Genomic DNA, 14,958 nt, shown 5'->3' on the forward strand with positions numbered 1-14,958 from the left:
CTATAGTAATGCTGAACATGTGTGACTATGATACAGAAATTAACAGACAACTTGACATTCAGGTCTTTTACAAGAAACTTGACTGTGATCCAACTGAAGGTTTTAAAAACACAACACATGGAGCCATATCCCATTTCCTTGAAAGTGATGACATTACTGAGAATGAGTTTGACTTCATGAAGATTGATCATTCAATTAGACCTGTGATATACACATTGCTAAAAATACATAAATGTTTGGAAAAACCACCGGGAAGACCCATTATATCTGGTATAGGCTCATTAACTGAAAAAATATCCACTTTTGTTGACAATTTTGTTGCCACTTTGCCCTCTTTCATAAAATACACTATTGATATGCTAAATGTGTTGAAATCTCTGGACTGTTGAAAATATATGTTGCTGGTGATTGAAGCAGTTGACTTCTATTTAAAAACCTTGCACTCAAAGCGGAAGCCCAGCATTGACTGTATAAAAGAACTGACCAACCTAGTTCTTACAAAAAACTTTTTTATGTACAAGGAGTCTTACTGTCTGCAGTTGAAGGGCACTGCCATGGTAGCACCATGGCCCCCAGTTCTGCATGTTTGTATTTTGGCCATTTTGAACAAGAGTTTGTCCCACATAATTTGTGAGGCCTCTGGTGGCGATACATCGATGACATATTTATTTTGTGGTCAAGAACACAAAACGAATTGCTGGAGTTTATTCTTTTCCTGAATGCCAGCAGCCACCATCTAAAATGTACAGTGAACTTTGATTATTCACAAATTAGCTTTTTGGATATTCTATATATTAAAGAACACAATAAATTGGTTATAGACTTATACAGAAAACCAGACAGAAATACAATTTTACATGGTAAAAGTTCCCACCCCACATCCCTTAAAAGAAGTCTTCAAATTAGTCAATTCAATAGACTACGCCACATCAGCAGCTCTGATGGTGCATATGCCAGACATAGTAAAGATATGGTGCAAATTTCAGAATAAGACAATACAATGAAGAGTGGATCCAAAGCGCTGCTGACAGGTTCAGCAACACCAATCAAAATGGATGCCTCAACAAGAGAAGGACTGAGCGAGGACCTGAGCGTCATGCAGTATTCCCCTTTGGGCAAAACCATAGTGCAGCAGCACTAGAACATTCTTAAGTCAGACCCCCAGCTTAAAGTTAGTTTTCAATGAACCCCCACGTGTTAAACAAACGTGCTAGAAACATACAGTGTTTGTCCCACCAACTCTCGGGTATTACCTTCCCACTTTCTATCTGCTATTCCAGCAGGCCATTATAAATGTGCCAACTGTGCACAATGTAGTTTCACTTTTAAATGTTTTTACCCATCCACATTCTGGCAAACACATTTACACAAAAGGCGCTATTTCTTGCACCACCAGAAATGTTATCTATGATCAAGTGTCCCTGTGGCTTAGCATATATTGAGAAAACTACACAGTGTTTAAAAACAAGACTTCAGAGCACAATCGCACTAATGATCAAAAGTAGCTTTACAAAAAGCGGTAACACTTTACTTGACAGTATCGACATAAGAGTGACATGACACTGTTGTGAACACATGAAACCTAACCCTAACTCTAACCCTAAACCTAAACCTAACCCTAATCCTAAGCTTAGCTTGTTATGACAAAAACCGAATGTCACTTAATAACAGAAGCGTTATGTCATAAACGTTTATGACTTGTTTATGACCCGTTCATGACAATGTCATGTCACTCTTATGTTGACACTGTCAAGTAGTGTAACCCAAAAAGCTTTACATTTCTACACATTCAGACATAACCCATCTACCTTGAGGTTGAATTGAACATAGCCCCCAGGAGGGGAGGTGATATCAACAATATTCTTTTAAAAAGAGAGGCATATTACACATTATCATCTAGTGGTCTTAACTTAGAATTTGACCTAAAGCCTTCTTTGCAGTTCTGTTTGATTTGAACCTCATCCCTTTTCCCTCTATTGACATAATTTATTTTTTTTGTTTTGTTTTTTGTTGCTTTTGTTTGTTTGTTTGTTTGTGGGTGTGGGGTTGATTGTATGTGTTTTCTGTTGAGGCTACTGTATGCTTTTGGGTGGGACTGCCTGTTTTGGTATAAATGTGTGTTAATTGGTTTGTATGTAGTCTAGACGTGTGTCAGATGGGAATGGGGTTAACAAGGTGGTTCAATCTTCCAATTGGCCTGATGAGGGCTCAATTGAACCAGCTGATCAGATGAGCCTACCTGTGCCTTTTTTACTGTTGCTTGTGCACACTTGATTTTAAGACCCTCAAGAGTTAAAACGTTGCTCAAATAAAGTTGTCTAGGAGCTTTTATAAAAGTGTGCAGGCCTCTATCCTCCTTTCACTACTGACACTTCAGACCTGGCACCTGTCAAAATCTTTTTTGGATGTGCGTACCCTTCCTTTGGAACTGTTACTGCAATACATTGCCATGCTGCACTATTCACCCATAAAGGGAGCAGCCCTGGCTTGCATGGGCTAAGTGTACTATAGCATAGTTAAGCTTTGCAGCTCTTTAACTCCTGTTGCTTCCATCAATTCCTGCAGTACAAGCCCTGACATACTCATAAGTAACTATATCCAGTACAAGTATATAGTTGCAATACAAGCCCTACACTCACAAACTAACTATATCCTTCTATTCAAAAGTCTGAAATAGTTAAAATAGTGTATTCCCCTCTCATCCTTCACTTAAATCACTCTTTTTCAAGTCTCTCTCTGCCTCTCACTGCATTTGAAGCCTGTCTCTCAAGAAGAGCAGGGTGTTCCAGCCGAAGAGTTTCATTTGAAAACCCATATGTTACGTGATCACACGGGCAACTCTTCTGCGCAGGCCTGCAAGTTAAGCCGCTGGGTTGCTCTGCAGAATCCTATGAATTACAGCCCCCAAAAGACAAAGCATCTGTTTTGTTGCACATGAAAAGCCAGGCACAAGGCTTCTCGGAGGACGGAGAAATATGCTCTACCTCAAAACTAATTAAGCAACTCATTCCTTGGGGTTTTCACAATTACATTACATTATGAAAGTGAAATAAGGTCTGCCTTGCAAAAGAACGAAAAAAGAAAAGAACCCTTTTTTGCATTTTTTTTCCCACAGACTTATGTAAGCGGCATGTTTGTATCTCATTTCATATTCCTGTGAAGAACTTGTTTACTTGCGAACTCATTGTTCATAATTAGACGGAAGCAAATTCGGCTGCACCCAGCAGTGCTCTCTAAAGTTCTTCTGGAGTGACACACAGTCTGGGGTGAGACACTGTCTTGCCAGTCAATTAGACAAGTCCTTGTCTTGAGCTGAAACTTACTAATGCAGTGGTGCCTGAGAAGAAATTAATTTCCAAAATGTTCCTGTTTTCTTGACTCAACGGATAGAGCCTGGTACTTACAAGGTCAAGGTCAATGACTCAGAGAGCACACATGCAGACATATTGGAAACGTGTGCCTGCATAGTAAGGCAATTCGTTTCGGATAACAGCGCATGGTATATGAATAAGTGTAAATATTAAGAGATGTTACAGATCGGCCGTGGTGGCAGGTCTGAGGCACTGAACTCACTGACCTCCCCAGTGTCTCTGTTTCCAGATTCATGAAGGGATAGAATGCAGCGGCACATCGTTGTCAAGCCTCTTTGAAATGCTCCCTTCACACTTATTAAGCTCAAGGACTCCCCTAATGAGCGGATCTAAATGTTGTTGTCCACAGGCAGTGGGATTTGACAGTCAACGGATAAGTCGAAAGAACAGGGAGGAGTTCGAGGAACATGAGGACCAATACGACACACACACACATACACACACAGGCTTCTCAAATGTCCTTGTTTTTGTTGGGTAAAATTACTTTTGCACTCAGGTTCTTCAGGTTGGAAGAGGGTCCCTGGGGCTAAAAAGCTCATTTCACATTAACCAGTAAAATGACCCTTGCCTTGAATTAAGCCCTAGGAACAGGGAATGTCGCCCTGAATGATGCTCTAAATTACATGTTTCTGGTGTTAATCAGTAAGGTATAATTTAGGGTAATTAACAGTTGTGGGGAATAGAAGAAAATTAGGGCAGTCTGCTTCTTATTTAAGGGCCATTTAATAGCCAGCAGTGGGTCAATGGGCACAATTTAAGGGGCAAATTAAGATGAATAGAAGTGAATAGAAGACTTTCAAGCCCTCCTGTTGTGTTCATTTCATGTTTAATAGTTTTGTGTTCCCGGTCAAAAATGGCCGCTGCATTATAACTTGTTGTGTTCTATTAGATATAACCAGATTTGAACTTCCATTTGCTATTAATGGCCTGCAGGCCTCATTGACCTGAGCTCATGCAAGTCAGAAAGGGGGAAAGGTTCCAGTGGGGGCTGGCATAGAAGCAAAGAGGGGGAGTCATGGTGTGTTTGTGTGTGTGTTTTAATGTACATAAGCACACATACAGTCCATCTGATCAATAACTACAGTATGTGTCTGGACTCAATTTTACACACTGACCATTTTCTCACCCATTCATTTCTAATGGCCGGTCATTTTTGACCGGGAATACACATGGGTGTTCTAAAGTTAAATAAAACACTCAAATTGTTATGGAAATAATCAAAATGTGTTTTTTATGTTCAGATGCCCTGTATTAAAGTCATAGAGCCTTATGGTAGTCAGAATAAGTTAACAATATTTTTGAAATGTCTATCGGTCACATTTGACCACAAACACAACAGGATTAAGTTGGTTGTAGTGGGTAAATAATTGCATTGAAGGAGCACATGTGTAAAGTGGGAAGGAGAACAGCCAGTTAGCTGTGACAAAAAAACAGATACGCCAAGCAAACCTTGCATGTTGCATTGGCATTGCATAATTGCTATAAGTTGCATAATATCGCATCAATTATAAAGGGTTTTCACACTGACATTTAGGCTCTCTTTTGTTACAATGAAAAGGCCACTTAATTAGTGTGTCACTATGCAAGGCGGAGTATCTCAGTTGGGTCATCCTGGACCAGGGCCATTTCTATCTCTAGCGACTCCTCATTTCAACACGAGCTGCCCGTTGCACGTTCCTCCTCTCTCGCCCCTGGCTGTGGGCATGTGTGCTGCCCGTGGCATTTCAGAGGCTGGGACCAACATAGTAGGCCGTTGGATACTCGCTGCCAGCTTATGCTCCTTCATAGAGTGCTTAAAGGAGCTATGTAATATTTTTGCTATGTAATCTATTTTATTGGTTCAAGTGTCATGTTTTAACAAGGCAAACACACAACAGCAATGCTTTACAGGTAAACAAAAACAAAACAAACAAACAAACAAACAAACATAAAATGGGGAGGGGGGGGGGTAACATAAACACAGGAAGTTTTACATCATACACATGGCTTAGATAGGTCTTTAAAGAAAGCTATAGCAGCTGACAGGTACGGATTGTTCAAGATGTAGCTTTATGAAATCTGACTGTAGCACGCTCCAAAATTAAAAGGTTCTTTTCTGTAAAGTAAACGTTATGTCAGAGTCGTCCTCTAATAAAAGTAAACCTGGACATAAAGGGATATCAACCATCAAAAATGTTGAAAGTGCTGTAGCCACATATTTCCAAAACCTCATAGTTAGTGGGGATTTCCAAAACATATGCATATAGTTCTCAATTTTGTTATTTGACAGTTTCATTAAATATTCTCTGCATGATGTTATATGCCCTATGGTCAATCTTAAAAGTGCATTAACTGATGAGCCAGACATTTGGATGAGGAGATTATATTGTCCCAAAAAGTTTCCCTAGTCAAGTTCCACATTGCGTGCAGCAAGTTCCCTGCATTAGACTGAAACAGAACCTATGGCAGGTTATGTAGCCTAAGTATAAGTATAAGTATATATACTCTTTTGATCCCGTGAGGGAAATTTGGTCTCTGCATTTAACCCAATCGGTGAATTAGTGAAACAGTGAGGTGAAGCACACACTAATCCCGGCGCAGTGAGCTGCCTGCTACAACAGCGGCGCTCGGGGAGTAGTGAGGGGTTAGGTGCCTTGCTCAAGGGCACTTCAGCCGTGGCCCACTGGTCAGGGCTCAAACCGGCAACCCTCCGGTTACAAGTCCAGAGTGCTAACCAGTAGGCCACGGCTGCCCCAAATTTGTGTAAGTGATCAAAGCTATGTAGAATTTTGCTGGCTTCGAGGTGTCTTCAACACAGCCACAGGGGACTCAATCATTGACTTGTATTATATTTACTATAGCGGTCACATATGGCACAACGTGGTATTACAAGAGAGCCAGGCTGTTTCTTTAATGGCTTCATATGTTGGATTGGTTGCTCTACATGTTCTTGAGCACATTCAAAAGGTTTTGCAAATCATATCATTTCAGGGACAGTCGTCAAGGCTGTTCATTAGTTGACAAGCCCATGCAACATCAGAAATGTTTGGAATGTCAGTAATTACCACTAAACAAACGATTTTGCCCATATTTGTTTCATATTTATGTATTATTTAGTTTCATGATGTCTTTAATATTTCACTAATGTGAAAAACCAAGCCAAAATATAGTTGCAAATTAAATCCAAAATGAGTCTAAATTTCTCTGTTTCTCATCTCTGTCAACCAAATCGTTTTATCTTTCAATTTAGTGCAAAAGCCCTTAGCGACAAAAGGGAGAGGTGGAAGAGGTCATTAGAATAGGCTCCATCTGGAATACTAATATGTGTTTTTGAGCCACGGCTCTTAGCCCAGTCAGTCATTCCCTTGATCTTCCTCTGTGTCCTTGCCACAGGTCACGTGCCTTCAGGACTTCTTCGGGGACGATGATGTCTTCCTCGCATGTGGCTCTGAGAGGTTCCGCCATCAGGATGACCTTCTGCTGGACCAACATGGTAAGGCAGACATTGAGTTCTATTTATTCAGTTTCCCTTTTCTTCCACTAGGTTTTTCTCATCTCAACTATTTTTGTCTATTTAAGTTTTATGTTCCGTAGATAAAGCCAGCCATAACATTTGTTTGGTCTGTTCCTTTTCTCACATTCAAAAACAAAAGAGGGTCCTATGTCACGTTGTTTCAACACGTGAACTCTGCACTGGGAACTCTGTCAAAGAAGACAGAACATCTGCCCAAAAGACACACAGCTCTCATTTAGCCACTTCACAGTCTGCCTGCCATAGTGGCGGCGGGGGGGTTGGGCTTGACAATCTTTTGACATGTTACAAGCCCCACCGCTACGTGTGTGGGTGTTGAGACAAAAGCCACTCGACTAAACAAAGCCATCATGTTTTGTTTATCACCAAAGTGTCTGTCTGTCTGTCTGGCTGGCTAAGTGGCACGCCGACTTCGCACAGTCAAGTTCAGGGGTGTGGCAGGAACTCTTTATCATCAGCGAGGGAAAAAAAAGGGAGGAGGGAGATGTGCATTTATTTCTCTTTTGTTGTCAAAGTGCGGAGCGCTTAACCCCCGCAGGGCTCCTTGCAGGCCCTTTTTCAAATGCCAAACGCTTGGCTGTCTCTCACCCAGCACCGCCTCACTTTTCTGTCTGTCTGTCTCTCTCGGAGGCTTGGGTCTGACGTGTTGATGTCTGTGTGGTTCTGTCTCACAGTCTTGGCAGAGCCTCAGCCATGCTAGACCCACTGTCCCACCGCTGTGGAAACTGAAGAGTTCCTGAATCTACTCCCAGAAGTTAATGAAACATTAGCCTAAATTGCTTTCTGTCGACAGAACTCTCAGTAGTTGCGTCTGCAGGGTGCTGCTTCTTCCCCATGGTGTTGCTTTGCAGAAGGGATTTATGTGAATAAAAGGCTCCACTTCCTAACTATACTTTAGCTTGGCTAGGTGTTATCCAATTTAACAGTGGCTTGGCTAGGTGTTATCCAATTCAACAGTGGCTTGGCTAGGTGTTATCCAATTCAACAGTGGCTTCACCATCATAGTTTTCATTATAAACAGTATAGCTATAAAGATTTCCATCTCTTTGATTCAATTTTCTCATTTTTAACAAACTCCTATCATATGTAGGTCCAGATCAACCTTACACTGTACCACTGAAGTATGGTCTGGTCTTGTGTAGTATTATGCACTATTAATCAAGCAGTTTCACCCTTTTAGAGACGACGTAAAGAAATTAATATCTATGATGTACATTAATGTAAGGCAATATGAGTTAATCACTATGGAAAGATGAATCTGCTAAATGCATAATCGTGGATATTTATTGATGGAGATTGATGCAAACGTGTTTTAGCTCTGTAGTGCTTAGCTCAACTATGCAGAAAGTACAATTAACAAAATGATGATAAAGAAGTTGTACAGCACAGTATTAGAATGATAATGTTAGAGTATTGAACAAAGGATTGACTCCATTTGGTAATGGAATATCATCATGTCACACTTAAAGTTAGACAGGATAGTCAGATCAGAAAGCACTGAGAGAGAGAGACCGAAACTAATCAGCTCATAAGATCCTTAATGAAGGGAATGTACAGTGTGTGCTGATGTCGGACCATCATCGCAGCCAGTAATGAAGCAGTTTTGCCTCAGGGGGAATTTTAACTGAGGTAGAAGGTAGCCCATTATGGCAAGTTGCTTCACACACTTCTGAAGTCAACACCCAGACAGGACTTTACCAGACTTTGATTAGTAAAACTTCACTTTTAATTGAGTTTCTTGTTTAAGTGGCAGTAGTCATACTGGTAACTCTTTACTGAAGCCGGTATCCATACTATGTCTTAAAATTAAAAAAAATGTCCCCCTTTTTCCACAATTGTAAATGTTGTTTGAGGGCTTGATAACGCATCTGTGTCATACTTGTGTCAAAATACCAAAAGGAAAAAGTACCACAACGTTGATTTCAACCTTCTGTCTGAAGAACCCTGTTCAGAGCGCCCAGTTTGTGTGCATGTTCCTTAACGTCCACAAGTATATTGCATGATGGCTTTGCTTAGTCAACAGGTCCTGAGCTTGCAGGATAAAAGCAAACTTTCACGCTGTCGTTCTTCAGTTGTAAACAGACACATGGTCCAGATAGGTTAAATTGAGATGGTTTTAATCAACACACTTCCCTTCCCAATGTCCTAAAGGGCAGGAAGTTCTGAACATCTCATTCTGGCCTCACTCCAGGCCTAGGCAGCCCATTAACAAACACCTATGTTTTTTTATTTCAGTGTTTTTGCATTAGTAGTCATTTCAGATACCCAAAATACCTAATACATAAAAACACTGAAAAGGTAAAATTGTCGTAATATGTTACTTTTAAATGTATTTCTAATGGTTAAAAACATATTAATTCATGTTAATTAATAGATACACATTCTAATGTATACTGATTTAACATTGTTAATCTAGATATTACTAGTCAATATGATTTGTTTAAGATTTACTGGATATTTACACTGCAAGCAAGAAATAAGCAGGAGTGAAATATAATAAATAAATTAATAAATACATAAATAAATAAATAAATAGATAAATAAATAATTTGAATGTTATCATATGTATAATTCTATCCCTAATTGGGAATTTACACCAGATCTGTTTTTGAAGCGTTTTTCAGTCGCCGCCTGACGTCCGTCTAATGTTAGCGATATAATTCCATTAGAATCAATGTATCAATTTATGCCAGCAGCGATTTACACGTGTATTATAGCCATTAAAAGTAGAGGAAAGCCTATTTTTATGTTTCACTTCTATTTAAGAGTGTTGTGTCACATTAGAGATAGAGGCGGTGTACATTTATTTATTTATTTATTTATTTATTTATTTATATTTCACTCCTGCTTATTTCTTGCTTGCAGTGTAAATATCCAGTAAATCTTAAACAAATCATATTGACTAGTAATATCTAGATTAACAATGTTAAATCAGTATACATTAGAATGTGTATTATAGTCCATTAATTATCCACCAGTTATGGAATGAGTCAATGATTGTAGGTATACAAATACATTCTGTTTCACTGATTCTTATGACTAAAAATATATTCTACAAGGGCTTATGCCTAGCGACATGTGTTAATGTACTTGAATGCCCACAAGGGTACCTTGTATTGCCATGATAAATCATTAGCTATAATCCTCTGTAAAACTGACAAAAGTAAATGATAGTGTTCATCCTCAGTGGAAAACTGCTTTCTTCCTGTCAAAGATCACTCTCTTAATCGTCTGTGACATGGCTGTCTTGTGCGCCATCAGTGCTTTAGTGTGCGTTAATCAGAATTAATATCCTCAGTCACAGACAGTACAGCTAAAACAAGGAGATGGATAGGTTTTAAAGTAGCTCTCCCACACACAGTCCCATTGACCCGAAGAGTCACAATAGTCATTATGGATAATGAAACTAAACTCTCGAGCAAAACACTTTCAGAGGAGTTTACGGTGTACCAAGGGGACACTCTGAGTTTATATAAGAAATGAATCAGGAGGAGGTAATATTAAAATGCACAAGCCCCCTTCTCTGCTTCTTCAAGATACTCCCAGAGTTACCATACTTGTCACAATTACTGGAGATGGATGTAGCTTTTGACTTACAAGGTTGTCTATATTACAGATAATTCATCGAGATTATGTATATATTTTTTGCAGTCATTAGCCATACAATGTTCAGAGGGTGCAGAGATTTTTTGTAGCCTTTTCAGGAAATTGCATTCAAATGAATTGTTAGGTTACTTTAAATGCATTAATGTGTACATTATAGGTGTTTTATGTAGACTTTTGTAAACTGGTCATGTCTCTATATGGCTTAGAGGGAAATGTTAAAGCTTTTATTGAAAGAGGCTTGCTTTCTGGATGTGCTTCATCTGTATGTCCCAACTACACTGACCTATTTTTTATTTTATTGATTTATTGATTCATAAGTCAAGCAGCATGTTTTGTCTTCTTTTTATTTCTCGTTTAGTAGAAAAACCACAACACAACTCTTTTGAACTCTGGACAGACAGTCAAGGTGCCAAAAAAGGTGAAAGTGCTGTCCTTGATTGTAATCCTTCACGTCCCTGATTGTAATCCTTCTTTGAATTCATTAGGATTCTTCTCATGTTTATCTAGCTGTCCATGTGCATGCTAAAGAGAAGAACAAAAACATGCACAGTCCTATCTCTGTAAACAAACGAAGTGGCATGGATCGAGCCATACACTATTCCAGCCAATCGGTATAGATCCTTTCAATCTGTTCCTAGAGGGTTTCCGGTTGAAACTTTCAAAACCAATGCAAATACTTATGAATTGGACTTAATTGTAGGCATAATGCTCTACAAAATGTCAATGTTAAATCTTATTTTTTACATTTCTGTTGTTATCATTAGCTCAGTGTTGTTTTCTATGCCATCGGCAATGCCTTAGGAACGCATGTTTGTTTATGCAGTTGAACGGATCTATAATGAATCAGGAGCACAGAATGGAGGGGTGTAGTTTGATTGGTTTCTTGATCAATACATATCAACAGCCTTTCACTAGAGTTGAAGACCCCATTCGTTTTGAATATGTGATGTCCGAGTAAAAACTCCACTGATTCTGAGTGGCTTGTTGTGTTGTCCACAGAGACCAGGGTGGTGAAGTCCAGGACTGTTGGCCTGTCCCACCGCAGCCAGTCCACTTCTGGCTCAGGTAAGATAGCCGTGGCTGCATGGTTATCCACCTGTGACATTCTCAGCCCATCACCCCCTTTTAAAAGTAAGCTGTCTCTGGGCATGCGTGCATGTGTGTGTGCATGCATATGTGTATGTATGCGTGTGTGTGTGTGTGTGTGTGTGTGTGTGTGTGTGTGTGTATGTGTGTGTGTGTGTGTGTGTGTGTGTGTGTGTGTGTGTGTGCAGCGTATGTGTCTGACAAACGTGTGTGACATGCAGTTGATTCCTGTGATTGATTCACTCGGAGTTCAAATGGCTGCGATTGATTTGTGTCCATTACTGGCTATAAAAACACTGCATCAGGTCTGCAGTTCTCAGCTCAGTCTGAGACACACAGGAGCAATGTTGTCAGCGTTTGTTCTCTTTGATGTTGGTTGGTGAACTCAGTCATTAGCATAACAGGGAAGCAGCAGGGATGGAACACAATGGATCTGTGATGATGATGTTGACACAAGTCAGCCAGTCTGTGAAAAATGCTCATTATGCTCATACTGAGGTAATTCATTGAAATAGCACGGAATGACAATGTGTTGAAAATGGCGGAATGATGTATGTGTGTGTGAGTGTGTGTGTGAGTAAGAGAGTAGAGAGAGTAGAGAGAGAGAGAGAGTGAGAGAGAGAGAGAGAACGAGAGCAGTCAGTATGGGCTGTGAAGGTAAAGAAAGTGGTTACCCAATCGTGTACATCCAAACCAACTGATGTGTATCATAATGCTACAGAGTAAGATTATTCATCATGACCTTGAACGTGCATATCTAATTGTATGTCTGCAGTTCATCCATGGTGTTGAAATACTACAGCCATCAAAAGGGAACAGTTACACAACTGATTCTGTGCTATATTCTGCCATGACCAAACGTGTTTCTGTTCTAGCATTTTATTGTATCAAATTGTTTTATTACACCTTTAGTATTGCCTTTTGCGCTTACCTTTGTGGTTTAATAACATGCAACAATTGACCAGCATTCATAAAGAATGAACCTAGAGAGATACTAGATAAATTATAATTGTGACATTCTTTATATGTTCCTATATTTCAAAGCATTATCTATGTCACACCCAAAGGAACCAGTGCTAGAGAAGGTCTGAGAGACTGACAGCATGTTGTCAGTTTGCTGATCTTATTATGGACGATGGAACTGCTGTTTGGGTGGGGAGGCAAGTTCTTCTTGGTTGCCATGGAGATTCAGTCCAGGGAAGGCATGCCTTGGAGACAATACCGATGCCCATATATGGCTCCGAGTTCCTGTTTGGCAGCATTGCAAGAGTCTTGGGCTCGGTTTGTTCTCTTTAGTATGTCTTCAGACTCCTTTTGTGGCGACAGACTCCTCCAGCAATATCGAACCGAGTGTGTGTGCATATCTCTCTGTGTGCACCCACCCCTTCCCTCCACCCAGACAGATCACAAATCTCCCAGACCTGTTCTCTCAGTCTGTGCACTCCTGATGTTTTGGAACATCCCCTCTGGGCAATGCGATAGAGCATATGGCAGCGTTCATTCATAACTGAATGAGCAGCCCCCTGAACAGTATGCTTGTGCTGTCAGTTGTTGCTCCACATATTCAATGGAGTATGCTTTGGGGTGAAGTATGCACGGCACTAGTACGGCACTAGTGCAGGTTAACAGTACCCTCTTGTGTCCTTGAACTCAAGTGTGGAGTGACATTGCACATGACGGGCTGCTGCAGGGTTTGTCATAAATATCAGGTTATATTTTTGACCTTAACACAATGCCGTTGTGTAAGATTCCTCGCATATCTAACATAACAGGACTCATCACAGCAGACATTTCAAGCAGCCTCAACGGCTGTTCACACCTAGCCTGGGTGTTCCCATGCTGCCTTGCGCGCGATTTGATTCACGCTGCTAAGGCAGCCTGGAGACCATGGAGCAAATTTTCGCCTGAGATAGGGAACCAATCACAGAACAGGGGGGAAAGCAAGACGATGATGAGCTATGCACAGACGCATTTGATAGACATCCGTGGCACCCAATAAACGGATCTGGGCATTTTTTTCAAATACGAGAAAATGAACGTTTGGTTCCCAGACCACGTCTCATTGAGAAGTGGTGGCGCTAGCCAGGCTAGTTCACACCAAGAATATCATTATAATTACAGTATTGGCAAGTACAGTATAGTACAGTGTATGGTTTCAGTAGATCTTAAAAACTCTCAACTCTCAAGTCATGATTTTTTTGTCCAGGACAACTAGAGGAATTTGTCACATGAATTAGCGCATGATTTACCCTCTCTCTTGCGCTGCTAGAAACGGTGTGTGGTTGACTGGTAGCAAATGAACTCAGATAAGTGGTAATGTGCTCATGAACGTCCTCCGCACTCTCTCACACAACCACACTTTCAGACTCCCACTTACCCCCCCTCCCTCCCTCCTTGCATCAGTCACTCTCTCTGTGTCTCTTCCTCCCCTCACGTACGTTATGGCCCACTGCTACAGGAGAGAGAGAGTGAGTATGTCCAGTCAGTGGGCATAAACAGGTTAATTAGTATGCACCTCGTAGCGAAAAACTCTGATGGAAAACAGTCCCTGCATAGACAGTGTTCGTCAGAATATGTCCAGAGCAAAGACTGCGTGTGTCATTGCCAGAGGCTTTCCATGTCCAGAGCGGAGGTGTTACGACCCTTGTCTACGCTGGCCAGTGTGTGTGAGGAGGCTGGACCGTAGAACGCAAAGGCATTAGCCGCCAGCAGATGGATTGATTTGGTCATAGACTTTACAGGAAAGTTCTATTCCATTAAATCTGACTTGCTGTGTTCTCAGTAACCTCGGTAACCTCTGTAAATGTGTCTGATGCTTCCTATCATTGGTTTAATCTATGGTGCGCTTGACTCAGGAGGATTTGGTCAGACAGACTTGTCAGTTGCTTTGTTTCTCAAGTTGCTTAGCAGCGGATACAATGTGATGCTCTCCTACAAATCCCCCTGATGACGGATGTCACAAACCTTTAATGCCTTACAGAATGTTCAAACCTGGTAAAATTCTTGCTAGGCAACACAATTATTACTGCTTGACAATAAGCCATTTGTTCATGGTCCAAGAAATATATGTCCCCTTGACAGTGCATGCAACACTGAAAGGTGCATGTGTGTAGTTATTTTAAAACGGGTAAATATGCTGTTACATAAGATGTCTGTGTGACTGTGTGGCATATTAGCAGTGTCTGTCACTGCAAGTACTGCTATCTGACAGTGATGGGTGGCCTTAAGGTGACATCCAAGTTTCATATGATGGATTTTTCACATTGTCTTCCTTAACCTCTTTGACCTAGAAAACATAAAAACAAGTACTGTATTAGTGTCTGTCGGAAGTGCAGTTATGAAACAGCATTATGACTCTATATTTCCTGTCTCTTGTGTAGCAGA

At 40.6% G+C, this 14,958-nt stretch overlaps 1 protein-coding gene across 6 annotated transcripts in view; it reads left to right on the forward strand.

Annotated features, from left to right (window-relative positions):
- The window catches only part of dclk1a (doublecortin-like kinase 1a), a 55,309-nt gene that overhangs the window by 18,686 nt on the left and 21,665 nt on the right, over positions 1 to 14,958 (forward strand). For 4 of the 6 annotated variants that reach the window (XM_042093011.1, XM_042093013.1, XM_042093016.1 and 1 more), the window contains exons 4-6: positions 6,744 to 6,843; positions 10,847 to 10,906; positions 11,488 to 11,553. In XM_042093011.1, the coding sequence (XP_041948945.1) occupies positions 6,744 to 6,843; positions 10,847 to 10,906; positions 11,488 to 11,553 (226 nt within the window). The remainder of the gene's footprint in view (positions 1 to 6,743; positions 6,844 to 10,846; positions 10,907 to 11,487; positions 11,554 to 14,958) is intronic. The other 2 variants (XM_042093014.1, XM_042093015.1) reach the window with 2 other exon arrangements.

Source organism: Alosa sapidissima, chromosome 5 (assembly GCF_018492685.1).
Source record: "Alosa sapidissima isolate fAloSap1 chromosome 5, fAloSap1.pri, whole genome shotgun sequence".
In the NCBI taxonomy this organism is placed as follows: Eukaryota; Metazoa; Chordata; class Actinopteri; order Clupeiformes; family Clupeidae; genus Alosa; species Alosa sapidissima.